Here is a 27,947-nt window from a genome sequence, read left to right on the forward strand (position 1 = left end):
TTCCCCCCCCCAACAGTCCTCACGCCCCTCCTCTCCCCACCCACGATACGCCCTGCAGCCTGCACATGCTCAGATGAAACTTCAGAGTCTGCGGTGGCAGTACATCCTATTGCGCAGGCGCCCATGCTTAGCAAAGGGGTTTCGGGCTTCGAGGCACTGGCGGCGCTCAGCCTGCTGGGAGTTGTAGTTTTTTGGCTGCTCCGGCCGGAGACGGATGCGTTACAAGAGGCCAATGGATGAACGGGATGGGGGTAGGAACAAAGTAACTGCAACTGGGGGTCTTAGGGCAGGCTCGACTGTCACCATCGTAACGATGACGCGAAAAGAAGCAGAAGCCCTTTTGGCCAGTCTGCCATTTTAACTCTTGGATTTTTCCGAGTGCTTACTTTCCACCAGACGCTGTTCTAGGCATCGGGGATACAGTGGAAAACAAAATAGACAAGGCCCCTACCTTCGAGGAGCTTGTATTTTAGTGGGGGAGTTTGACTATTAATAACAACAGCAAACACGAGTCACACACTAATTCATGTTTCCTCACAAAGCCCTAAGAGGAGGGTACTGTTATTACAGATGAGAATTCTAACAGATAGAGGAGGTTATTCTAACAGAGAACAGGTTAAGCAAGGAAACCCGTACTCTGTAGTTTAACCACAATGTTAAACTGTTAAATAACTGTGTGATATAATTTCAGGAGCGATAAGTGAAGAATAAAGTGGAGAAAGGGGATGAGGTGTCTCTTTCACAGACTGCTCAGGGATGGCGTTAAGAAGGAGGTGACATGTGAGCAGAGGCTGGAGGTAGTGATGTTACTTGTGAGCTGGACACGAGGGGGCATGTAGAGGATAGAGGGTCGCTGACCTTTGGGTTTTCTCTGTACAGTTTGCTTAAAACCTTTTAAAGGCTTCCCATTGCTCCCAGGATAAAGACTCACCTCCTTTTTGTTGTTGGTTTGTCTGTTTTAATTTTTCGAGAAAGTTTTAAAAAAAAACAACTCACCTCCTCCTCCACCCGTAAGGCCCTGCTGCTCTCACTATCCACGTCCCTCACACTCTGACCTACCTAGACTTGGCCCATCATTGTACCAGCTAAGATCTTTCCCTCCTTAAGAAACTTTGTACTCTTTGGTGAATCAATTCATGAACTGATTCAGTTCCCCTCACAGACAAGATAGCCCACATCCAAGAATCTAATGATGAAACCGCAAGTGGAGAGGTTTTGGATATTGGTCTGCTCTAGACTGCCGTTGTGTTCCCTGCTCAGGATTTCTTCTACCTCCTTTCTTTAATGACCCTCAGCCTCCACTCTCTGTGACTTGGACCATTCTGTCTGCCCTGTCGGCTGCCACAAGGATGGGCCTATGTCCAAGCTGCCTGAACAGAGCCATGGTTCTTCGAGTGTGGTTCCTCGAAGGGCAGCATTGATATCATTTGGGGACTTGTTAGACATGCAAATTCTTAGGCCCCACCTGTGATCAGAAATTCTGGGGAGAGGGCCCAGCAATCTGTATTTTAACAAGCCCTCCAGGAAATCACCTGAGAACCAGAGGGTTGGAATACTCTGTTCCTTGGCCTCAGTGCTTGGTTCAGCCTTCAGCATGTGACCTTATGTGGTAGACAATGCATTGATGGCCTCGACTCTTCACTCTTCCCTGAATTCAAGCCCTTTGTCAGGTAACTTTGCAGTGACTTGCCTACCTTTGGCCCTGAGCTCAATCACTTGCCTAGCTTTGGCCAATGGGTTGTTAGCAGAGAGGTGCAAAGAATGTTGATGCTGTGTTTCTTGGACCACACTTTGAATAGCAAATATTTAGATGACCCCCCAGCTGACTCAAGACAAATGAAGTGTTATGGTTGTTACACAGCATTAACATAGCCATAAGATAACTGATACACTCAGTAAATCCAATCAATTTCTTCCTTGAGATTTCATATATAGATGCTGGTAGAGAGGTCTTTTTGGATCAAGATATGAGGATGTGAGATTGGGGGTTCCAAAAGCTATCTTTCTCAGCTAAAAGAGAGGGCCTTCTTTAAGAAACCATCACACAAAGGAGCAGAAGTGAGAGGGAGAAACCTGACATTGAGCCACTGGTTCAGTTGCACTCACAGACTTTGACCTTCAGCAAGACTTGAACCACTGAATCACCTTTTACCTTAAGTTCCCCCATTGCTATTGAAAGTGTGCTCCCTCACCCAGCACCAACAGCGTATCCAAAAGCCTATTAGAACTTTGGGCCCCACATTAAAGTTTGAGAAAGGCTGAGCTGCTTCAACCTGGATTTTTATCACCTGCAACAGAATTCAGCCCCCACTCTCTTTGTCATTTGTGATAAAAGAAACCCCAACTCAAACTTCTATAAATATTTAAAATATCTTTTCTTACCTAAGAAGCCCCAAGATAGGACAGTCTCCAGGGACTCAACTAGGCCAAGCAAAGACCCAGATTTTCTTCATCTCTTAACTCAGTCATCCTCAGTGATGGCTTCATTCTCACACTGTACCGAGATGGGTGCAAGCAGGGCTGGACCATCTCACTCTGAGTCTTCTTTGTGGGAGAGAACTTCCATCAGAATTCTCCTGCTCTTATTCCAAGAGGACTTATTGGCTGGGACTGGGTCCCAGGCCGGGTGTGCCACATCTGCCATGCACTAATCAATCAAGGGTAGAACTGATGGATTTTGGGAGGTTGCCATCACGGTGCTCTGCTCCAAGCAGGGAAGGGTGAGACCTGAGCTGCCCTGGGGAGGAATCATTTGTGGTTCCTCCATTCCTTCTAGCCCCAGTAGGACTTGGTGATAGGAAAAATGAAGGAATTGAAAAAACAAAAAAACAAAAAACAAAGAAGGAATGCTGGGGCCATCTCAATTTCCCCCTGGATCTGTGCCTCCTACCCTCCCCCTGGAAGCCAATACCTCAGCACAGAAACCAAAATAATACCGCTTTATTCCAATCTTGAAGCGCAAGTGTCAGACAGGCCCCCTCCCCCACTGGAGAGTCTCCACACCATCCCACCAGATGCCCAGTCACCCCTTGACCCTGTCTTGCTTGGGAATGACCAGCCGGAGAGCGAGGGGAGCCAAGCCTCCAGGCCTTGGAGAAATACCCAAATCCTGTCTCCCTTGCTTCTGCCCTCATCTTCCATAACTTCCCTTTGTTTTGACTCCCCCTCCTCCAGCCTGGTCTCCTGCTCCCCATCTCTTCTCCCACCTGCCCCGCTCTTCTCCATCTTCGTTCTTTCTCTTGCCCTCTCTCCTCCATTTATCTCCTTCTCCCCCACGCCTGCCTCCACCTCTCCTTCATTTCTTCTTACCCTAGTTTTTCTCCCTGCGCCCCCTCCACTCCCTGGACTGAGCAGCCCACTCCTGCCCTGACTCTCCCCATCTCTTTCAGCATTGCTCCTCCCCCTCCCCCCAGCCATGCCCCCTTCCTGCCTTCTGCCCCAGCCGACCCTGTCTACACCTCTTGGCACACATTCCCTCAGGAGTCACCCTGGCCAGCGTCACCTTCCCGCAGCCGAGGCTTCAGGACCTGAGACCACTGTCAGCTTCCCCTCTGACCCCGAGAGACCAACTGCCAAGACCAGGTCCCTGGGTGACCCAGGAGGTGGCCAGAGGGCCTGGGGGAGACCCCTGGGCCTCAGCCCTGTTATCTTTGGAATCGCAGGATGCTCTCACCCTCACAGGGGAGGGTGGCGGGCAGGGGCTGGAAGGGTCAGGGCTCTGGGGCTCTCCCCCAGCAATCCCTGAGCAGGTCCATGTGGAATAAGGCTGCCCCGGTGAGGAGGCGGGCTGCAAAGAGGTGGCGGCAGGGCAGATGCCGGGCGGCGTGGATGGAGCAGCTGCAGTGTGTCAGGGCACCGTCCAGGAAGAAGTCTGAGGTGCCATCCTTAAGGGCAAAGCCAGCTCCAGTCCAGTGGAAACCCCGGGTCCCATGCTGCCTGGCAAAGGTCAGCTCCTCGGCCACCAGGTCTGCCAGCTCGGGCCCACAGGCTGCTCGGAACTTGGCCAGGGGCTCCCAGTCCAACTCCCTGTCCCCTGGGGGGTGGCAAGGCCTCTTTGGTTCCTTTGGTCCTTCTCCTTCACCTCCTTTCTGCAGGCTGTCCCCTGTGGCCATGTGTACCCTCCTTGTCACTGCCCATTCTCGGTCCCCCTCAAACACAGCCCCCATGGGGGTGTCACACAGGACTCCATTCCCCAGCCCTGGATACCTCCCTCCTAGGTCCCCCCACTCCACCCCTTGTCCTGCTCTGCTCTTGGGGCCCACAGACTGGAGTCCCCCTTCATCTCCATTCTCCAGGCCTGGAACCCTCGTGTCCCCCAGCTGGACCACTATATCTTCTAGGCCCCTTCTTCTTTTGACCCCCAACCTCAGTCCCCTCTCTTTGCCAACCTCTGTTCCCCTCCTCTTCTCATCTCCCTCTTGAGCCCCCCTTTGGTCTCCATTCTCAGGGACCATCTCCTGGGCCTTTTCCAAATGGTTGCCCCTCCAGTTTCTGACCTCCAGCGCCCTCCCCTTCTCCCCTTCCAACTGGGGTCCCTTCCAGCCTTGGGATTTCAATCTGCTTCCCCTTTCGTCCTGCAACTGGGCCCTTCTCCAGGTGCCCTCTTCTAGATCCTGGGCCCCCTCATACTCATACTGGCCCCTCTGGTCTGTGGTCTCCAGCACCCTAATCCTTCGGTCTTGGAAGTGAGTCACCCTCCAGGCGTACCCTTCCAGTCCTCTTACTCCCGGGTCCTCCACCTGGGCCCCCCTCCAGACATAAACTTCCCGCCCCCAGTCCTGCTCAACCTCCACCTGGGGCCCCCTCCAATCTCTGATTTCTGGCCCCCTCATGTGCTCATTCTCCAACTGGGACTCTCTCCAGACACTCCCTTCCAGCCCCCTCACCTTCTGGTTCTCCAACTGGACGACCCTCCGATCTCTGATCTGCAATCCCTTCCCCTTCTCGCTTTCGAACCGAGCCCCTCCCCGGTCTCTAGTCTCCAATCCTCTTGCCCACTCTTTCTCCAACTGGGCCCCCCTCCAAATATTTTCTTCTTTTAGTGTCCCTCCCCAGTCCCCAGTCTCTAGGGCCTCCATCCTCTCCTTTACCATCTGGGGCCCACACCCTGGTTCGCCCTCCAGCCGCTGCCCCCTGCCGTCGGGGCCCTCGGGCGCCGCCTCCCCGGCCGCGTCGGCCCACTGCATGGCCACCAGGTCGCGCAGACACTGCGCCACGCTGCGCGAGGGGCTGAGGCGGCGCAGAAGGCGCCGGCGGTGGCCGCGCACCAAGGCGCACGCGTCCAGGTCGCGCGCCGCCTCGAAGGCGCGGAAGCGCACCCACATGTCGCGGCGCGGCGCCCAGTTGCGCTCGAAATAGTCAACGAAGGCGGCCGGGCCGTGGACGCGCAGCTCGGCCAGTGCCTCGGCGTAGGCGGCGGGCGAGGACGCGCCGGCCAGGCGGCAGAGGCGCGGCCACAGGCCCGGGTCCTCGCGCCCAGCGCCGCCCAGCTCCTGCGCTTTGCTGAAGAGCGTCTCCAGGCCCTGCGCGCGGCAGATCTGCACCCGCGCGCCCGGCAGCAGCTGACGCACGGCGGGCAGCTGCGCGGCCACCTCGGGCCCGGCCGTGAGGCAGCGCACGCGGCCCTTGACGTCGGGCGCGCTCTGCAGCAGCGAGGCGAGCGCGAAGCGCAGCAGGCTCGGTGTGCCCGGGCGCGCCACGCAGCAGGCGGCCTGGCGCGCGCGGCCCGCGCCGTCCACGCACAGCACCGCCAGCAGATCTAGAGTGCCCTGCAGCCCCGGCAACCGGTCCACCAGCAGCATGCGCGGGAAGCGCCGCAGCAGCGCCCTTGTGCGCGACGTCAGGAAGAACACGGTCTCCACCACGGCTTGGTCTTCCACGAACACCAGCTTCACCTGGGCGGAGGGACAGGAGGATGGGGGCGTGAGGAGGAGGGCCGAGGTCGCCGCGCCCAGCGCCTCAGTTTACCTTTCTGGGGAAATGGGTATCCCTTCTTTAATTGGCACATGCACTTATCCTTTTGGCCGGCAGGAGGCAGTGCCAGGATAAGGTTAAAAACACTGACATTATGTGGTGGTTCCACAAAAAGTTAAGTATGTGGGGACCATAAGGTCCTGCAACCTCATTATGGGGTATGTCATTTGAAGATCTGAGAGCAGAGACATGAATGGACATTTGCAAACTGTTGTTCCTGGAGACAGTAACCATGATTTGCAATGGGTGGAGGTGACCTAAGTGTACTTAGACAGAGGAACAGAATGGTGAATGTGGCGTATGCATACAATGGAATATTGAGCAACTAGGAGAAGGAGTGAAGCTGTGAGACACACAATGAGGTGAATGGATTCTGTACACAGTATTTGGGTGAAGTACGCCAGAAATAAAGGCAAACACTATAATGCCTCACCAATGTGGACTAACTACAATGTGTAAACTCAGAATTGAATCTTAGAACATAGCCTAAGGGAGACATGATTATTTTAATAGTCCCTAGATTGTAAGCTCTTACAGCAGTCAACTCTATTCCTGAATTGTAATGCCTATCTCTAAACTTTGAGAGGCTGATCCCTTAGTGTATAACCTGATTGGTCTCTGGAACAATGCGTATCTCTGACACACCTAAAACTCAGACCTAGAGCTCCACAGATACCAATCAGTATTAGTGCATGCAGCAACTGTTAAAAAAAAGCTGAAAAAGAGCCTAGACTTCAATTAGTGATATGAATGAAGCAGATCTGGTTAAGACTAGGGCAAACCGGGCCAAAGGGGAAAGGTCGAAACTAACTGTGTTTTAAAACTTCAACTTCCAAGTGAGACCAAGAGAAGAGATGTCTATTTGGTGCAGGATCTATATTTTCTAAACAGTATAACTCTACAGTTGGTTTGTTCAAACACCACAATTACACGGAACTTTGAATAGGAAGTGAGATATGGTAGGTTAGTATAGGTTAGAGTGAAATAGTAACACATCCCAAAGTAATTTGGGCAGAGAATAAAAAATATATTTACAGCCTACCCCCTGAGGAGCTGGAGGAAGGTGCAGAAGTGTTGAACTTCCTCACCTGGACTGGTGTTGATGTTGTCACAAACATTGGGACTGGCAGTTTGATGTGCTGAGCCCCTGATTGTGGGACTTGCCCTTATGAAGCTCGTTACTGCAAAGGAGAGGCTAAACTTGCATATAATTTTGCCTAAGAGTCTCCCCCTGAGTACCTCTTTGTTGCTCAGATGCGGCCCTCTCTCTAACTGAGCCACCTTGGCAGGTGAACTCACTGCCCTCCCCGCTACGTGGGACCCGACTCCCAGGGGTGTAAATCTCCCTGGCAACACAGGATATGCCTCCCAGGGATGAATCTGAACCCGGCATTGTGGGATTGAGAATATCTTCTTGACCAAAAGGGGGATGCGAAATAAGACCAAATAGTTTCAGTGGCTGAGATTTCAAATGGAGTCGAGAGGTCACTCTGGTGGACATTCTTATGCACTATATAGATAACAGCTCTTAGGTTTTAATGTATTGGAATAGCTAGAAGTAAATACATGAAACTACCAAACTCCAACCCAGTAGTCTGAACTCCTGAAGATAATCTAATAATGTAGATTACAAGGGGTGACAGTGTGATTGTGAAAACCTTGTGGATCACACTACCTTTATCTAGTGTATGGATGGATGAGTAGAAAAATGGGGATAAAAACTAAATGACAAATAGGGTGAGATGGGGGGGATGATTTGGGTGTTCTTTTTTTACTTTTATTTTTTATTCTTATTCTGATTCTTTCTGATGTAAAGAAAATGTTCAGAAATAGATTGTGGTGATGAATACATAACTATATGATCGTACTGTGAACAGTACTGTATGGTATGTGAATATATTTCAATAAAACTGAATTAAAAAAAAAACAAACAAACAAACAAAAAAACACTGACTTTAGAGCTGGGTTGCCCAGTTCTAATGGCTGTGTTGCTTTTGCACAGGAGATTCAGCCTCTCTGAGCCTCAGCTGCTCCTGCTGAGAGACAGTCTAGGACAGTGGCTCTCAAAGTGGGATCTCAGCGTCACCTGTTGGGACCTTGACAGAAATGCAAATTCTAGGGGCCCATCCCAGACCTCCTGAGTCAGAAACTCTGGCTGTGGGACCCAGCAACCTGGGTTTTGACCGATCCACTAGGTGACTGTCATGTGCGCTCAAGTCTGAGACAGGCAAGGAGTGGGTTGCTTACATTTTTGGGTTATCATCACTCAAGTGACTTAACCTCCCTGTGTCTCATGTTCCTTCTTAGCCTCTCTGTGCTCCTGGTTTCTCTTCTGTGAACTGAATATTCATTCCTTTATGAAATGGGAGGCAGGACAGTGGTTATAAGCATAGCCTCTGGAACCAGACTATCTGGGCTCAGACCCTGGAGCCCCCACTTCCTGGCTGTCTGGCTTCTAGCAAGTTCCCTAACCTCCATCTTCCTGTGATTGCAAGGATAAGATGAATTAAAGCATTTAGAACCTTGCCTGACAAGTAATATTACTATTATTGTTCACTTAACAAAAAGTGAGTGCTCTCAGAGTGTTCACTATTATTATAGTCGTCATCTCTGCTCAGAGATCACCTCCTCATGAAGGTCTTCTCTGACCACACTGTGTTAGCAAACACCGCAAATCTCTCTGGCCTCTTTTCTTCCTGGCACTCATCACCCTTTGGCATGTTTGTCTTTTTGCTGATTTGCCCACTGCCTGTTCACCCTCCCTAAGATGTAAACCACATGTGCACTGGGATGTAGTTCCATTTCCCTGCTGCATCCTGATGCTTTGAGCATCACCTCGATACATCTTAAAAGAGTGAGTGAATGAATGAATGAGTGGCTGGCTGTTTCCAGTGGCCCGCTCTCTGGAGTGGAGGTTCAGTGAATGGACTCTGGGTTTGAATCCTGGCTTTGTCTCTTACTAGCTGTGTCCCCTTGGGCAAGGACTTCACCTCGCTGAGCCTCAGTTTCCTGCAAAACGGGGATAATAATGCCTATATTACAGGGTTGTGGAGAGGTGCTTAGCGCTTAGGACGACTACACTTATCAAATTGCATCCGTTATTACAGTCTGACTTTGTCTTCCCAGCATAATTCAGTACAGTGACGACCCTGCCCCTTTCCTCAAACACAGGCTTCTCTTGGCTTCGTTCACTTTGCAACCTCCTGGTTTTCCTCCTTCCTCCCAGGCAGCTCTGCACGCCCCTCCTCGCCTGCTGAACCTCTAAATGATACCAGGCCACAGCACCCACCCATGGCCCTCTCCTCTCCTCCATTTAATCCATTTTTGTGGCTTTCATGATCCCTAGCTGCTAACTCCCAATTGTGCATCTCCAGGCTCCAGACCCACATCCCCACCTGCTTCTGCAGCCACAGGGCCCCTTGGATGGCTGACACACCTGGAGTTTGGCAACCCAAAGCAACACTTGATTCTCATCCCACCCCCATCCTGCCCTTCTGCTGTCTGCCCCATCTGAGCCCACAGTCCCATCCTCCACTAGATAGCTCGGGCCTAACACTCAGGGCCTTTTCTTGACTTCTCTCTTTCCCCACCTTTCACATACAATCCATCCCTGAGTTCTAGAAGGTCCTTCAAAATGAATCCAGACTGTCAGCTTCTGCCTCTCCCCATGGCCACCATCAGCACTTGCCGCCTCACTGGGCTCCTGCCTCCAAGCGGGTGTCACAAGCACCCAGGGGGGCATTTCCAAAACTCCGATCAGATCACCCCTCCGTTCCTTGAGAAACTTTCCCAGGACATCCCACCACACTTACAGTAAAATCAAGAGTCCACACCACAGCTATGGGTCCCTGTGACCTCATCTTCTACCCCCTTCACTGCCCTGGCCTCAGGCACTTTGACCTTCTCATCATAATTGCCACAAAGCCACCTGATGGGGAGCAGGGATTAGCAGCTATGAGCCAGGGGCCCCTTCTCCAGGGCCAGCAGCCAGGGCTCCCTTAGCCGGTGCCTCCAAGAGCTGACCCATGGATTCGAATCCAGTTTAACCCTAGATCTGTCCACAAACCGTTCTGCCATAATCCTACCTCATCCTACAAGTCCCGTTAAAAAAGCTATGCATAGTGCCCAGATTTCAAGAAAACAAAACAAAACATCTCAAAAAACATTAATAAAAAGGTAGAGACAGAAAGTAGATTAGAGGTTGCTAGAGGCTGAGGGGTGGGGAGTGGGGGATTGGGGAGTTAGTGCTTACTGGGCACAGAATTTCTGTTTGGAGTGACGAAAAAGTTTTGATAATGGATGGTGGTGAAGGTAGCACAACATCATGAATGCAATTAATACCGCTGAATTATATACTTGAAAGTACAAGTAAATGGGAAATTTTGAGTGTTATATAGGTTACTGCAATAAAAAGTTAGGAAAACAAAAGAAAACAAAACAAAAATGGTCTAGTAGAGTGGAAAGAACAAGGAAATTGCTTTTCCAACCCTGAAATCATATGTTCAGCATTGCTTTAGAATTCAATGCATTTTCTGAAAAAGTCTTCTAAGTGTACTGCTGAACTAGTTACAATACTACTATAATTTTTTCAACTATCATTAATTTTCACACTGTTATGATTTAATTTCTTTCAACAAATGTTGCACTTCAGAGCTGCTCTGCCAAAACAGCAGCCGCTAGTCACATGGGGCTATTTAAATTTAAATTAATTAAAATTTAAAAATACGTAAAAATTTAGTTCCTCAGTCACACTAGCCATATTTCAAGTGCCCAATAGCCACACGAAGCTATGGGACAGCACAGAGAGAGAACATTTTCATCATGGTGGAAAATTCTATTTGACAGCACTGGTCTAGAATCTAACTTAAAGAAAAAAGTCTTCATAGGTTTAATGGATTTTTTTTTAAAATACATATTACTATAATATTAGGTGAATCTTATCTTTTTCTCCTTGGAAGAAAGGAATAAGAGAAAAGGAAATACTGCAAAATATATTTGCCTTGAGAATTTTCCAGTTGGCAAGCACTTGACTGATTAGAAGCTGAATTCCAAATTCTTAAAAAGAAAATTCACATCCCTGATCTTGGATTTTCTTTCTGAAGAGGGACATATAAGCTTTTCGTGCACACCCATTCATTCATTAAATGTAATTTTTTGAGGACTTACTGTGTGCTTGACACAGGCCTTCAAAAGAGAAAGGACTGGCCATGTCTCCCCTGACAACAGCACAACCAGTGCTTTCAGCTAAGAGGCAAGGTGACCCGATAGCTGAGTTCCCAGACCCCGGAGCCAGACCATGGGGACCAAATCCAGGTTCCTCTACTACCTAGCTGTGCTGATCTACACGCTAGCTGTGTGGCTTTGGGAAAGTGTCTGAACCTCTCTGGACTTCAGTAACTGCATCTACTTTGCAAAGTTGTTATGAGGATGAACTGGGTCAATCTGGGTGAAGCGTAGCAGTGGCTGGCGTGAGGGTCAGCTGTTGCTGTTATTATTATTATCTGAGCATGTTGGGTGTGCTAAAGAGAAGGGCTGATGGGACTGGGATTGGGGTGGGGACCCTCTGATCAAGTGAGGGTCATCACTGAGAGGGGGCCATTATTTTCCTTATATTGTATATATGGAAACTGAGGCTGAAAAAACTCCAGGTGTGCAGTAAAGGGTTAACTCAGCACATTCCAAAGAAAGGTTTGGTCTTTGTCTGGCAACTAGGAGGTAACCTTTGAGCCCTTGGAATATCCTGCTCCTCAGAGTATTTTGTTTACCTGGAACCTTGGGACACTCCAGGTAGTCTATGCTAACAATGTGATTTATGGTGGGGTCCTGGGTCACCCACCTCTGGAGGGCCTGGAGACTGAGGAACTAAGATTAACCATGTGGATGATCAGTCATGCTATCATCCAATAAAATCCCTGAACCCCAAGGCTCAGGTGAGCTCCCCTGGTTGGTGATACTCCATGCGTGTTATCACATGTTGTTGTTTGGAGACTTCAGTGCTGTCCGTACGCCTCCCCTGGGCAAGGACGACTGGAAACTCCTGCCTGGTCTCTCCTGGACCCTGCGGTATGCACCTTTGGCCTTTGCCAATTTGAATCTGTGTCCTTTCCCTGTAACAAACCATAACTGTGAGTATAACAACTTTTCTGAGTCCTGTGAATCCTTCTAGTGAATCACGGAAACTGAGGGTGGTCTCGGGAATCCCTGACTACACTGGGGGAGTGATGTGCCCAAGTGGCGGAGCTGGGATCCACATTCAAGCCATTAGGAATGGTTGGGGGAAAAAGAAAAGGTGGGTGGGAGGAGATATGGGTGGGTGATATTTAAGGAGTGTGGTGACATTTGATGAAGGTAGGTAACACGTAAATGAATGAACTCATTTAGTAAATATTTACCAAGTACCTATGACGTGCCAAGTGCTGGGTCTGGGCACTGACAGGGAAAAACAAGACACACCTTAGAGCAGGAAGAGACAGCCAGTAGACCAAAGATGAATAAATATAAACAAGATGACTTTGGGTGTATAAAGTGCTGCAGAGAACTAATGAAAACAACACACATGTGAAGCAGTTACTCTGGGCCAGGCACATTTCCTAGCCATGAACTCTTTCAATCCTCACACCAATAAAACAGATATTATTATTATCACTTCCATTTTTCAGATGTGGAAACCGAAGCACAGAGGGGTTCAGTCACTCACCCAGGGTCACGCAGGTAGTAAGTGGCAGAGCTGGGACTTGAACCCAGGCAGCCCAAGCCCAGAGTCTGTATCCTGACCACCATGCCTCACAGCCTTCACACAAGTGATCAGACAGGCCTGCCTCATGGGCTTCTGGCTTGACACATGGTGGGTGGCAGTGTATTTGCAGATGCAGAGGCCCAGGGAGGAGCAGATTTGGAGGACCCAAATTGTGTCACCTCAGACCCACGCCTTGGTGGTACTGGTATGCAACTACCAGAGATGGCAGAAACCACAAATGCTAACATCAGAAACCAAGCCACTTAATAATTTCCATCCACACCTCTTCCTGTATGTGACCACACACGTCCTTCCTTTTTCACTTGATCAGAGTGATACTATTCTCTACACACTGTCCTGAAGAATATATTCAGGGAATAAAAATAATAGCTCAGTAACTACCACATATAGGGCTTTCTACTTTCCAGACACCACTACTGCTGCTGCTGCTGCTACTACTATTACTACACACACCTCAAACCGTAATCCTAACGCTTTGAGGTAGCATCTATTGTTATCCTCATTTTACAGATGAGGAAACTAAAGCTCAGAGAAATTAAATACTTTGCTTGCAACTTGTTGGAAGTCCCACAGCCAGTAAATATCTGAGCCAGAATGTATGTAAAGCTTTTCGCACATAACAATACAAATGCAAGGATGCTTCTGGCTATTACTGTATCACATGCCCCAAATGGCTGGGCTGAAGTAAAATACAAGCTATGCGGCATAGAGAACTAGAGAACGTTCCCTTTGAGAGGCACAAAGACAGAGAAAAGCTGAAACTGAGCTGCGAGAAGCCTGGGTAACCTCAGATCAATGGGAAACATGAGCCTCATATTCAGACAGGACTCAGGCAGATCCCTGGTGAAACAGCCCCCTCCCTATGAGCCTGGGGTGGGCTTTAGTGCTGTTTGCCAAGTAATTGTTGTCTCCCCTCTCCTGGGGCATGTGGTCAGATTGCATCTCTCTGCCCCTTGCAGGGTCACGTCACTTGCTCTGGCCAATGAAGTGCGCGTGAACACGAAGTTGGGTGGCACTTCTGGGTAGAAGCTTTAACAGCCCTTCCCGGCAGATATGGTAATTATGTTGGATGACTGGATGGATCCCTATCTTCCTGGGTGCCAGAGAGATCCAGATGAGCAGTATTCTAGATAACTCATGGTGGGCTTGCAGTATGAGCAAGAAATAAACTTCAGTGAATTAAGCCACTGAGATTTGTGGGCTGCTTGTTATTACAGCAAAACCCAGCACATCCTGACTGACAGTTTTCTTTTCTACAAATGGGGGTAGCACATTGTCTATTTTCCATCTTTTTTTTTAAAATTATTCAAATGTGCAAATATAAATTCACATGGTCCAAAACTGAAACAATATAAAGCATATAATGAAAGGTCTTACTCCCACCTCTATTTTCTAGCCACCCCATTTCTGTTTGCTATTCTTCCTCCCATTTGCATGTCTTGGGATTCTTCAAGAGTCTCTTTTTGTGAATACAAGCCAATATTCCATTATATATATATAAAGTGCTCCATTTTTATATACAAAACACAGCATATGGTATACTGTCCTGCACCTAGCTTTTTTTTTTTAAACTTAAAAATTTATTTTGGAGATCTTCCTAAATCAGTTCCTAGAGTTGTCCTCAATCTTTTTCTATAGCTGCATGGCATTCCGTGGATGGATATTTATATAACCATTACCCACTGGTGGAGTTTTTGTTGTCCCAATCTTTTGCTTTCACCGACAATGCCTCAATGGCTAACACTGTATGTAAGTCATTCCACTCCTCTGCAACATGTCTGCAGGAAAATCTCCCAAAGGGTGAGTGTTTTTGTCATTCTGAAAGTACCAAACTGTTCTCCATGAGATTGTACCTTGTGTAACTACTAACTAAAGGTCAGTAGCCTTGGTGTGATTTTGGTGACCAAACCCTTTCCTTCTTCTTGTAGAGCTGCCTAATTGAAGGGGTGGGATGTGTTTTGCATTCTACCTATAATGGCTTTTATAGCCCTTAGAAAGCTGGAAAACTGCTTCCTGTTTAACACCTGTTTCCTTTTTTTCCTTGTCACTGGATAACTTCAATGTTCAGTTTTTCTCAAACCTCAGTGTGACGAAGACTCTCAATACCTTTTTATGTTGAAATGTGTTCCAATAAAATCTTCTACTATTGATCTACCATTTCTATAGCCAGTCTTAATGCTTCTGATAATTTAGTTTTAATCTTATTTCTTAATAAGTGATAAACAGCATTTCATTGGTGAGCGAACATACATCCAACATCTGGTATCTAGTATTTCTAAAAGGATCACACTCAGATCAATGTCCACCTTTCTCAGGAGGCAAAGCCTACACATCACCATAGGGAAGCAAAAAGAGAAGGCAACAGCATTTCTGCAAGGTCCCACTTTGCCCAGACAGTCTGCTTGCTCACTGTTTCCTGGTTATCCTGGAATCTGCCAAAAATAAGGTCAAGGATGGGATACCTCAGCGCTTCATCACTGCCTCTGAGCAGTTTATAAAAAGTTGTAACACCTCCCTGGTTGAAGCAGTCACCCTGCCTGTGGCTTTGGGGCACACCTTTGTCCTACCCCCCTCCCAAAACCCAGCAAGCCACCCCAACTCAGGGGGTCCCAGCACTCAGCTTTTCAAAGCAATCTCCTCTTTGGCATGCACATGGGAAGTGGAAAGAACGATACCCAACTGTTACTTAGCCTCATCTTGGGAAGATAATAAAGACAATATAGAATCTTTTAAATCAATCTTATAAATGAAAAAAAGCAAGGTGAAATTTCTGGGTAAAGGTGATGGACTGAAGTCACCCTCTTTCCTGAACCTCGAGCCCTAGGAAAGGGTTTCTTTTCTTTTCATTTTAAAGGCAAGGATCCATGAGGACGGGGCCATAGGAAAGGAGACAACAGGTACAAAATTTGGGAAGCTGGAAAGCAGATGGACGAGCTGATCTACCCCCCTGCACACTCCACTCCACCCAGCCCCTAACACAAACACTCACATACACACACACACACATCAGAATCCTTAAGCCGGCAATTGGGGGATGCCAAGAACCAACAGCAGAGTCCTCAAGCGAAATTGGCAACACCAGGTGGGGTGGGGAAGGGGAGAGGTTAAAATAAAAGGGATTAGTTGAGGGCTGTTTAGGAAGCAGTGAGATCTCTAGATCCCATGTTTTCCCTCTTCCCCTATCCCCACCCCCAAGATGTCTGGAGGTTTACTCTATGGAGAAGTTAAAACAGAAAGGGCCAATGGCCTTGGGGACACCAGGCCATCTGAGGATAGGGACATCTGAGCCCCAAATAGGGGGATTTGGTATATCTTGCTGCCTGGATTCCAGACCCCCAGCCCTCTTCCCCCAAGTGGCTCCCAGAAGCCGGCAGCCTGGCCTTTGCCTTCAAGTCAGGAGCCTGGAGTTTTCTTAGAGGAATTCAACCAGCTGCACAGGAAGAATGAAAGATGCTGACATGCGGCACTCCCCAACACATAAAGCAAGGGGCTAAACCGTGTGTATGACATACTACCTTGGTGTGTGTGTTGGGGGTGGGGGTGGCAAAAAAAGAGAGAAAAGTTAAAAATGCAGACACACAAGTTTGTTGGCCTAAGTGCAGAGCTCCACTGTTCAATATGGTAGCCACTACCTACATGGAGCTGTTTAAATTTCAATTAATTAAAATAAGATAAAAAATTTATCAAGCACATTTCTAGTGCTCAAGAACTACATGAGGCTAGTGGCAACTGGACTGGACAGTGCAGATACAGAACATTCCCATTGCAGAAAGTTCTAGCGGACTATAGAATACCTCTGGAGAGATATGTCGGTCTGGCTGCCTCTGAGGAGGGGACTGGGGAGGCAAAAGTGACAAGGGGGCTTTTCACCATATCCCCTTTTGTCCCTTTTGAATTTAGAACTTTGTGCATGTTTTATATATTTGAAAAATAAATATTTCAACATACAGAAAGAGAATAACCCTTTCACTGGTCTCTGTATCTTGGTTTTCCAAACTTCTTCCTCATTTCCTTTACAAATATTAAAGTGGGAAAAAATCTAGACCCAGGAGCCAACCTCAGTTTAGCCTAGACTCCAAGACCTCCTTCAAAATGGAAGTTGAAAGGACAATTCCTTCACGTGGAAGGCTTTCATTTATGAAAGAGCTATGTCTTGCAGGGGCAACTCTACATAGGGCATTTCCAGGGACAAGCAGCAGAGACTTATTAATTTCATGGTGGACAGTGGATAACAGTTAATACCTCAACAAAGACCAGTGGGGTGGGGAATCTGTGTGTATCCCCATTTTATAGAGCTGCAAACTGACTTGGGCTGGGCCCTCAGATCTCAGGAGGCTGAAACTAGTGTGGAGGGGCCTGAGCCTCATCTCCAAACTAGGGACAGCAGAGTGGAAAAAAGCCTGACCCTGGAGCCAGTGTGGATTTGCAGCCCAGCTCTGCCATAAAAGAGCTGTGTGCCTTCGGGCCGGTTATGTGACCTCTCTGTGCCTCAGTTTCCTCATCTGTAAGCTCAGGATGAGAATGGTAGATGCTGGTGAGATTTAAATGAATTAAAATATGTAAAGCACTTAGGGCACAAGGTAAGTGCTTGATAAATGTTAGCCAAAATTATTATCAATATTGCATATGAACAGAGGGAAATTAGGGCAGAAAAGAGAATTTCTTTTTAGAGAGGGCCTGGCTTGGTTTGAGGTTTCAGTCAAGGACACTTATTGGGTAAGAGATGGGACCTGAATCTGGAGAGTGGGTTCTCATCTCACCTCCACCCTGAGGAGGGGCCTCTCCCATGAATGAGAGACAAAAGCACAGCCAGGTGGAGGAACCAGTATTCCCCTCTCCTTTCTCGTTTCTTTTCTTCTCTTAATTTCATGTCCACCCCAGCCCTGAAACCAGATCAAAGCAGCAGAAAGATTCCTCGTGGAGGAGCAGCACTTTGCTATCCTGCCACCACAGCAAGCTTGCTCCAGCCTCCAGGCTTTGGCACTGGCTGTCCCTTCTGCCTGGGACTGTCTTCCCCAGGATTACTGAATGGGTGACCCCTCCCTCACTTCTGTCTTCTCTGCTCCAACACTCTTTCCCTAGAGGCCTTCCCTGACCACTCAAATTAAAATAGCACCCCTCGCAACAGCCAGTCTCCGAGCCCTCACCCTATCCTTTATGACACTCAGAACCCTCTCGTCTAACTCCTGATCTGGGTGATGGGTGCACGGGTGTCTTCACTTTGTTTTCATCAAGCTGTATACTTCTCATTTGTGCACCATCCATCACTTCGGCTCCCCTTCTTCCTAGCATCCAATCCTACCAACATTGTATTACATCTGGTCTATTGTCCATTTCTTCCACTAGAACCAGCCACAAGTGGCTATTTAAATTTCAGTGAGTTAAAATTAAATAAAAATTTCAGTTCCTCAGCATACTGGTCACATTTCAAGTGCTCAAAACCCACAAATGGCTGACAGCACAGAACCAGGCAACCAGGGGCGGCCTCTGTCCCATTGGCTGCTGCATCCCCAAGGCCCAGCTCCCAGGAAGCGCTCAAGTACTTATTGAATGAATGAATGAATGAATGAACGAACGAAAGGAGTGGACAGATGAATGAATGAATAATGAATGAATGAAGGGAGTGGACGGATGAGTGGGCAGATGGATGAGCGCCCGCGAGTCTCCGGCGTGGCTGCCCCCCACCCCGCCCTGCCTCCCCGAGACCCCACCTTGGCCTCGGGGTCGGTGCGGAAGAGCCCCTCCAGCACGTGGAGCGCGTCCAGGACGCCGTGGTCGCGGCCCTTGCAGTAGGCGAGCAGGCGGCGGACGTCGGCGGGGGCCACGAACTGCTTGGAGATCCTGTTGGTGGTGCGCACGGGCAGGCAGGCGTTGGCCAGCAGGTGGCCCGGGCGGAAGTAGTAGGCGAACTCGAGCGGGCAGGCCGGGTGCGAGTGGGTGAGCTGGCACTCCGTCACCACCAGGCGGTCCCGCAGCGGGCTCAGCTTGACGATGATGAAGGCCGGGCAGCCGGGCCGGGGGGGCCTGCGGGAGGAAGGACCACCGCCGCCGTCACATCACCTGCTGCCCTCTTCTTCCTTTCCTCTCTCCTTTTTTTTTTTTTTTTAATTTAAGATTGTTTCAGGCATAGAGAAGAGTAGAGGGCCTTAAGAATATGCCGGCTGTGTGACCTTGGGCAGGTTACTTAAAAGTCTCCGTGCCTCAGTTTCCTCCTTTGTTAATGGGGGTAAATAATAATAATATCTTTCTCACGGGATTATTGGGAGTTTTAAAAGAGTTGATGTAGGTAAAGCACTTGAAGGCAGTGCCTGGAACAAGGGAAGCCCTGTGGGTTTGCTACAATTCTGTTCCCTCCACCCCTGGCTTTATCAAAAAAGGAATGAATGTTTTATTATGTTCACCTCAAACAATTTTAAGAAATAAAACATGCCAGTCTATATCCGCTTCTGATTTTTCAGGAACAGCATCACAAATCAAGGCCCTCTGTGAACACTGCCCCAACAAATTCTCCGACCTTCCTCTGTCCCCAGAGGTTGCCACTATCAAAATTGGGTATTATCATTCCCACAGGCTTTTATGCATCTATAAATAATGGAAGGCTTGCGTCTGTGTTTAGAATTCTGTAGATGTGACAAAGAGCTCAAACTCATTAGTCATTAAGGAAACACAAAGTAAAGACCTAAGGAAATACCCCTACATACCCGCAATAATGGCCAAAATGAAAGAGACTATAATATCGAGTTTTGGTGAGGATGTGAAGCAACTGGAGTTGTCCTACATCGTTGGTGGGTGTAAAGCGGTACAGCCACGTTGGAAAACTGTGTAGCAGTATCTACAGGAAACGACCATAAGCCTCTCCTGTGACTTGGCTATTCTGCTCAAGATAAACACATACATGAGAGCACCTAAAGACACACAGTAGAATGTTCGTAATGGCACTATTCATGTTAGCAAAACACTTGAAACAACCCAAACATCCAAGGACATAGTGGGAAAATAAATCATGACATGTTCCTAAAACACCAGTCAGCAATAAAAATGAACACACCATTACTATCCCCGACAACACAGAGGAATCACATAAACCTCCTGTAACAAAGAAGCCAAACACAAAAGAGAACACACCGTGTGATTCCCATTTAGGGCACGTTTAAAAACAGGCAAAGCTAACATCTGCTGTTAAAATACGGGATAGTGGTTACCCTTGAGTAGTTAACCCTGTGGGAGGCACAAGGGGGTCTGTTGGGGCTGGAGGTGTTCTGTTTCTTGCTCTAGGTGTTGGTTACATGTCTATTTTATTTTGTGAAGATTCATTAGGTTGCACAAAGAGGATGTGTGCACTTTTCTGTTAAAGATGTGACACTTTAAAGAGTTTACGCAGATTAGAATAGCTAGAAATAAATACCTGAAACTATCAAACTACAACCCAGTAGACTTGACTCCTGAAGATGACAGTATAGCAATGCAGTGTACAAGGAGTGACAGTGTGACTGTGAAAACCTTGTGGATCACATCCCTTTATCCAGTGTATGGATGGATGAGTAGAAAAATGGGGACAAAAAACTAAATGAAAAATAAGGTGTGGGGGGGATGATTTGGGTGTTCTTTTTTACTTTTATTTTTTATTCTTATTTTCACTTTTTCTGGTAACAAGGAAAATGTCCAAAAAATAGATTGGGGTGATGAATGCAGAACTATATGATGGTACTATGAACAGATGATTGTAACACTTTGGATGACTGTATAGTATATGAATATATCTCAATAAAATTGAATAAAAAAAGTTTATGCAGAAAAACTCTGTATAAATATAGCATTGAGTTAGGCAGAAAAATGGTCTTCTACAGAGGTCCACATCCCAATCACTGGGACCCCTGACTATGTTACTTCACATGGCAAAACGGACTTTGTAGAGGGGATTAATTTAAGGATCTAGCAATGGAGAGATTATTTTGGATTATCTGTGGGAGGGGATATCAATGAAATCACAAGCGTCCTTATAAAGGTAAGAGGGAGTTAGGAGGATCAGAATCAGAGAGAGATTTCAAGATGCTCTGTTATTGACTTTGAAGTTGGAAGAAAAGACCACAAGCCAAGGAAGGCAGACGACCTCTAGAAGCTGGAAAATGCCAGGAAATGGATTCTCTCTTAAGCCTCCAGAAGGCACACAGCCCTGCTGACACCATTTTAGCCCAGTGAGACTGTGCTAGATGTCTGACCTCCAGAACTGTAAGATAATAAATTTGGGTTTTACAAGCCACTGAATTTGTGGTAATTTGTTATAGCAGCAACAGGAAACTAAAACAAGCATCATACTGTACGTATCCTTTGGCAGCTTGCTTTTTTTTTCACCCAACATCATGTTTTCAGAATTTTTCTATTTCATTTCTTTTACTTGCTGTGTAATATTCCATTTCATGACTCTGCCAATAATTAGATTGTTTCCAGTTCTGCCTTCTTACAAACCATGCTGCAGTGAACATTCTCTTATACAAGACTTTGCCTGGGAGAGTGGTTCTCAAACTGTGGGGCACAGCTCATTACATGAAATCAATTTAGGAAGTCATGATAGGCATTGTAAAAAATGACATGGAATAGGAAAAAGAAATCTGAGCACATTTCTCTGACAATTAAATTGATATCTGTTTTCTGAAAAGGGGTTCAGTGTTTCGCTATGGGGGGTGGTATCAGCACTTTTTGATGGGAGATTTTGTTATAGAGTAGAAGTCGGTCAAGTTTTTTCTGTAAAGGGCCAGTATTTCAGTAAATATTTCATGGTGTCTGTTGCAACTACTCAACTCTGTTACTATATTGTGAATGCAGCCATTGATAATATGTAAATGAATGAGTGTGGCTGTGTTCCAATACAACTTTATATACAAAAATGGGCTGCAGGTTGGATTTGGCCTAAGGGCCTCTTTGTTTACAGACTAATGTAATGTAACGTAATGTAGTGTAATGTAATACAGTCTGTCATGGTATAGAATGCAATTTAGAAGTTCTGGCTCCCAGGTACTAAATGCCAGTAGCATACAACAAAAAATACTTCCACAATTTTCCAAATGCCCCCAAGGAGGGTGATCTTGCCCAGTGGTTGAGAACAACTTGCATAAATACTTAAGAATTTTGTTGTTAGACAAGAAGGGATCCTTGACATACTCCTTTTCTCCTACATGCATGAGGTAAAGTACAAGATAGGTGCCTCTATTTTACCTAAATAAAGAGTTTGAGTCTTTTTTTCCTTAAAGTAACAATAATAGTGCCAATTTAGAAAAATCATAAGTGTGCAAATAATTACAGTATAATAAAAATGTATTGTGGCCATGGTGGTATTCGGTGGAACCAAAAGAAAGTGCCAATATGCAATCTGACCTACCAAAATGGCAATGTGCATGGGCTTCTACCCAACATATTTTCCTAGAACAATTCATGGGTGTTTGCAAATAATTCATGCTTCTTTCAGCCTAGGTGTTTTGGTCCCTGGCCCAGGTCCTCATTCACGGGAGACCACTGCTTCTGTGAAGCTGTCCATTTTGCCAGAGAATAGCCCTTTCCCTCTGGGGGGTTCAAGGATCTCACAGAACCATCTATTGTAGCTGCAACTCACTCTTTGGGCAATTTCCCTCCACCCATCTCAAGGAATAACGCCACCTACCTCTAAATGTAAATTCTGCAAGGGCAGGAGTTTTGTCTGTTTTGTTCATTGTTATATCCCCGGCACCCAGTAGGTGCTAAGTAAATATCTGATGAATGAATGAGTGAACCCTGCTATATAACCCAGACACCCTGCCCATGCTCTCTGGTACACACAACCCACCCCACCCCATCCCACACATCCATTCCCAAGTCCTGTCCACTGTGCCTCTAAACCTCTACCCACCCACTTTTTCCCCTTCTACACTGCCACCAATGTACTACAAGTTCTTTTCTTCTCTACAGAATATTCTTCCCCCTTTTTTCCACCTAGTTAACTCCTACTCATCCTTCAGGCCTCAGCACCAGAGTCACCTTCTCTGGGAGGCCTTCCCTGACCGTCCCCAGGTGGCAGATTCCATTACACATTGGGATGATGATTTGACTGATGCCCATCTCGGCCACCGGAATACAAGCTCCCCACTGAAATCGCAGCATCTGAGACCCACATGCAACCCACAGGGTAAGTGCTCAAAAACAAAAACAACAAAACCCTCTTGGATGAATGGACAAACAAGTTGGTTCCTAGGACCAAAAAATCTGTAGAAGGCTGGCACATTCAACTCTCACATTGGTAATCCATGATTTCAATAAAGATGGGGGGAGGAGGGAGGGAGAGAGGGTGAGGGAGGAGATGGGGTGGTGATTAAAAGCATGAGCTTTGCAGCCAGACTGTGTGGGGCTGAATCCTGGTTCTTCCTCTTAGCTGCTGTGCTATCTTGGGAGAGTCCCTTAACCTCTCTGTGCCTCAGGTTTTTCACCTGGAAATTGGGGCTAATAATAAAAATACCTACCTCACAGGCTTGACGAGAGGATTACATAAGAGGATTGAATTATGTAAAGTGGTGAGGAAGGGGGCTGATATCTAGTAAACACTTAATAAATGGTAGCCATTATTAGGAAAACATCCATTTTTTTTCTTTCTAAAAGTTTCATTGCTTCGTTTTGCATCATATTTCACTGCATAATGTATTTATTCTTGATTTTTCAGGTTTTCAAGATCTTTCTGCAGATTTTCAACGGTTGAGAAATCAATTCTGGATAGGAAAGAGCTGAGAGAGAGGGACAGGGAAGGGAGGGAGGGAAGGAGAGACCCTGGAGCAGGAGAGAGGAAGGTGCAGGGATGGGGACTCGGGGGTCACTACACAACATCTGCAAAAAGGGGGAAGGAAATGGCCACGAATAAAACCCTATCTGTGTCCCCTGGACCCTCAGCCCATACCCTCCAGGCCTCCGATCTGCCTCTTCCACGCCATTCCCTGAGGCGGCCTGAGAGGTGTCATTCTACACCCAGAGCCGACCCTGCTCTGAGCCTTCCTGGGGCTCCCTAGCACCCCCAGGATAAAGTCCCAGGCCCTGGACTCAGGCCTGCCAGGTCTGGGCCCTGACACCCTCGCAGCAACACCTCCTGCCTCTTCTCACACACTAACTTCTCTGCCTTGCATGGCAGCCTACGGGCTGTGCCTGAGCTGTAACACTGGAGAGGCCCTGCTGGAACAGCTGAGGGCAAAGGGGAGTACGGGAATGAAGGCCCTCGAACCATGAGCCCCACACTGGCTCATCCAGCACCCCGCACCTGGGTCCCCTATGCAGGGCGACCCCACTGTCCATCCAGACACCAGGCCCGAGCCCGGGGCACCAACTCTGCCCCCTCCACAGCCTGTCCATCCCCAGTCCTGTCCCTTCTGCCCCCTGCCCTCTTCTAATACTTGTAGTGTACCTGGGACAGTGCCTGCACACAGTACACACCATGTGTTTGTTAAATCAAATACATACACAAATAAACAGATAAAATCCTTCAATGTCCTTCTTACTAGTCACCTCCTCCGAGAAGCCTTCCAGAACTACCTGAGAAGCTCCCAGGTCACCACTCCTCTTTTATCCCCCTCTCATCCACCCCTTCAACCTCTCACTGCTGGGGGCTGCTGGGCTTACAATTTTGTTCCTTTTATCTTTGTCTCCTCTATTAGGTTTGAGGACAGAGACCAGCTCTGGGTTCCAGCTGCCCATCGAAGAGCATGTATACAGCAGGTGCTCAATATATGTTTGTTACATTGAACTGGGTTCTGTTAACAAAGAGATTAAAGAATGAGCCCGAGCTGCTTGCAAGCTCTAATACTCTGGATTTCTGTGTGATTACGTGTGTCTGCTTTCATATCTCTGGATCTTTGTTTCTAGACTAAGCAGAGAATAAGTGCGAAAGCAGAGTAATCCTAACAATAAATGTATAAATAGCTACAGATGAGAGGAGCTGGCCGTTCGAGTGCTTACTCCATGCCAGACGCCTTTCTAAACGATTTACACGTATTGGCTCATTGATTTACACGTATTTTGAGATAGCATCTATCTCAAAACCCTATGAGATAGATACTATTACTTCCTCCATTTTCCAAAGAGGAAACTGAGGCCCAGAGAGGCAAAGTCTCTTGCTCAATGGCACTGGCTAATCAGCATCAGAGCCACGGTTTACACCAGGCTGCTGGCTCCAGTCTGTGCCCTCAACTCCCCTCAGAGCCATCGTTTACCAGCTGCCCCACGTTCCAGGCAGTGGGTAAGCATCCTCCTGTACACAATCTCTCTGGAACCGCACAACAGCCCGAGAGGCAGGTAATGCCATGACCCCATTTCAGAGATAAGAAAACCGAGGCTTGGAAATGCGAAGTTCATTGCCCAAAGATATCTACCCAGGAAGTGGGGGTCCTCTCTCAGGCAACCTGAAGGCAGAGCCTGTGTTTTTAAGCACCACCCCCGTCTTTGGCTCCCCATACATCTACAGGGGCCACGCAGGCAAAATGAGGAAGTGACCCTGCCAAGTATGAGGCAGCAGAGAGTGGGGTGTGGGGCAATCCTGGGTCCCAATGTCTGTCTACAGGGGGCAGCTGTCTCCACACAGGAACACAGGCTCAGCCTCTTCCTCTGTTTTAAGGGAAGCTGAAACCCAACTGTATGGGGAATGTTCCCATTTTAAAACTGGGGTCATTTAAAACACCCCTGGCCACAGGGTGGGGGGTAGGGGGTGGGGTTCCTGGCTCTCTTGTGGATTTCTCACCTGCTCCTTGTCTTCATAGCATTACATAGTTGTAGGAAATTACTTGAGAGACTATTCATTTAACATCAGTCTTCCTGAAATGTGTGGAACTTCCTGAAAGTTCCAGAAGGGCAGGGACTTTGCCTGTTTTACTTACCCCATCTCCCTCACTCTCCCCATCATTCTCCTCAGCACCCAGCCTGGGGCCTGGTCTTGTATTTATTGAATAGATGGATCTTTATCTGTCCCTGTAACGCAGTTTCCAATAATCTCTGTTCTATTTGGGAAAACCTGGCTCTCTCAGCGTTTTTGCTGGCTCCATGTCTCCAGATCCCTGGGATTTTCTGTCTGTAGGGTGTGTGTGTCCATCTCATTCTCTCTGCCTCTCTATGGATCTGTGGCAAAGCCTGAAATTCAGGCTGTTCTGTCCCTTCCTCCAAACCCCTTTCTCAGGGCACTTCCCTCCTGGCCTCTGGCTGCCTCTCTGGAAGGTTTATTTGTCTGTCTCGGTAGGCCTGTCTCCCTCCGGTCTCTGGATGGGGGGCTCTCCACGCCTGCTCCTGCCCCCCCTGCTCCCTCCCACTGGGGCAGCGGCTCGGGCTCACGCACCCCACTGCGGGCCGCCTGGGCGCGCGCACGTCCTTGCACACGAGCCGCACGTAGCTGTACTTGAGCACGTCGATGAGCGTGTAGAGCGGGGGCGCGCTGGCCCACCGGCAGCGCGCCAGGTGCATGGAGCTCTTGACGAAGAAGAGGGCCCGGCGCTGCTGGCACCACGCGTCGAAGAAGCGACTGAACTCCGCCCACGAGAAAAAAGCCCGCTCCCGCAGCTCCTGCTCCTCCTGCCCCGCAGCCGCGCAGGGTGGGGGCTCCGGACTCTCCATCCTGGGGCGCCTGAGAGAGAGGGACAGCTGAGTATCAGACCTGTCCCTACCCGGGTATCTCACTTCTCCACTCTTGGTCTGCCCCTTCGGTGCTGGTGCTCCTTTCCCGGTGGGGCCCGGGCCAGATATGCCCATTACCTTCAGATTTGAACCCCCACCTGTGACACGCTCCCCTCGCGGTTACCCCTGGGACGGTGGGGGCCTGTCATCCTGATCCCTAATTCCAAGGCTGGTCCCCTCCTCCCTAGAAGTGACCCCTGGGCCCAGCTGGGGTCCCTCTCTCAAAATGTGACTCGTGTGTCCCCAACTACCAGCCAAGCCCCACTCCCACCCCACAACCCCATGTGCCTCCAACATTTGGCAGTTACCCCATGTGCCTCCAATTGGCTGTAACCCCACAGTGCTCCACATTCAGCTGTGCCCCCTTCTAAAGATGCTCCACAGCCATATGTATCCCCACATCCTGTCACGGACCCTTTATCCCCAGTTGTGTTCCTCAGGCACCTGTGGCTCCCTGCCCGGATGAGTCTCCAGTATTACAGCTGGTGCTGGTCCCTCAAATATGACCCCCACATGCCATCCAGCTGTGGGCCTCTGCTTCCCAGAGATGCTCCCATCTCCAGGTGTGCTCCCCACATCCGGTTATGGACTCTTCGCCCACAGGTGCGTGCCCCGTCCACTTGTGGCCAATTCTCAAAAGTGTCACCAGTAGTTCATTTGTGGCCCCCCTCCTCCCCAGATGCGTCCAGCTGGGGCCTCGTCCTGTCACCTACGGCCACCATCCTTCCCAGATGTGCGTCTTCTTCCTAGACACGGCCCCTCATCCTCCGACGGGCTTCTTCATCCCAGATGCTCCCCCGCGTCCAGATGCGCTTCCCTCCCTACCTCGTGTAACCCCTATCAGCTCGCTCCTACTTCCCCAACCCGGTCCAGCCCCATCCGCCGTCGTCCCTCCCAGCCCCGCCGTCGCACCCAGCTGTGCCTCTCCCCTCCCCCAGATGTGCACCCTTCCCGCCCCTCCCCACTCACCTACCCGCCCCGGATTGGCGTCCGCCTCCCACAATGCTTCGCGCCAATGCCCGGCCCGGCCCTCGCTCCCGGGATGCCCCGCGCGGCCTCCCGCCTCTCTTCCCGCCGTGCCTCGCGCCGCGGCTGTCCTCGAATCTCCTTTCCCCCCGCGCGACACTCCTGCGGCCCGCTGCCACACCTGCTCACCCAGCCGCGGGCCGTTTCCCAGCGTGCTCTGCGGGAGGGCTCGCCCCGCTCCCCCCCTTTTCCGGCTGCCTCCCGGTAGGGGGACTCCAACTCCCAGCGTCCTCCGGGAGGCAAGGGCGGCTTCAGGCGGTGCGGTCGTCGCCCCGGCCTCGCCCCACCACTCGGCTCCGCCCCCGGCCGCCAAATTCTGCGCGCGAATTCCGTGGCGCGAACTCGGGCTGCAGTCGCGCGGTGAGCGGGTACGAGTGTGGTGCCCCGGACGGCGGCGCGCGGGGCAGGCGCGAGGCAGGTGGGGTTTCCCGCTAAGGGCTGAGGGGCTGGGGGCAGCGTGTGACGAAAGCTCGGGGCTCATGGCTTTGCCGGGCCGGGGTGGCTGCAGGGGAATGGACTTATGGGG

The 27,947-nt window shown here is 49.0% G+C and overlaps 2 protein-coding genes across 7 annotated transcripts in view; one reads left to right on the forward strand and one right to left on the reverse strand.

Moving 5' to 3' along the window:
* Positions 1 to 3,428: 3,428 nt before the first annotated feature.
* On the reverse strand, positions 3,429 to 27,572 carry LOC119521341 (uncharacterized protein ZSWIM9-like). Of its 4 annotated transcripts, none has more exons than XM_037819499.1 (4): positions 27,551 to 27,572; positions 26,061 to 26,345; positions 18,442 to 18,754; positions 3,429 to 5,894 (listed from the first exon to the last, which is right to left on the reverse strand). In XM_037819499.1, the coding sequence occupies exons 2-4, from the start codon at positions 26,333 to 26,335 to the stop codon at positions 3,711 to 3,713; spliced, it is 2,772 nt and encodes a 923-aa protein (XP_037675427.1). In that variant the 5' UTR covers positions 26,336 to 26,345; positions 27,551 to 27,572; the 3' UTR covers positions 3,429 to 3,710. The 4 variants fall into 4 exon arrangements, with proteins under 4 accessions (XP_037675427.1, XP_037675425.1, XP_037675426.1 ...); XM_037819497.1 differs by lacking the exon at positions 27,551 to 27,572 and adding an exon at positions 27,369 to 27,538; XM_037819498.1 differs by lacking the exon at positions 27,551 to 27,572 and adding an exon at positions 27,365 to 27,538.
* The window catches only part of LIG1 (DNA ligase 1), a 63,262-nt gene continuing 62,822 nt past the window's right edge, over positions 27,508 to 27,947 (forward strand). The window contains exon 1 of one of the 3 annotated variants that reach the window (XM_037819493.1): positions 27,508 to 27,839. The gene's annotated coding sequence lies outside the window, so the exon portion shown is untranslated. The remainder of the gene's footprint in view (positions 27,840 to 27,947) is intronic. The other 2 variants (XM_037819494.1, XM_037819495.1) reach the window with 2 other exon arrangements.

This window comes from Choloepus didactylus, chromosome 27 (genome assembly GCF_015220235.1).
Source record: "Choloepus didactylus isolate mChoDid1 chromosome 27, mChoDid1.pri, whole genome shotgun sequence".
Classification (NCBI taxonomy): Eukaryota; Metazoa; Chordata; class Mammalia; order Pilosa; family Megalonychidae; genus Choloepus; species Choloepus didactylus.

Bases quoted from the DNA above. Each gene is read 5' to 3' on its own strand.
- LOC119521341 (XM_037819499.1), bottom strand. From the start codon at position 26,335: ATGGAGAGTCCGGAGCCCCCACCCTGCGCGGCTGCGGGGCAGGAGGAG. The intron at 18,755-26,060 runs GTGCGTGAGCCC...TTCCTCCCGCAG, and splicing joins CCCAGGCGGCCCGCAGTGGG to GCCCCCCCGGCCCGGCTGCC. The intron at 5,895-18,441 runs GTGGGGTCTCGG...CCCTCCGCCCAG, and splicing joins GCACCGACCCCGAGGCCAAG to GTGAAGCTGGTGTTCGTGGA.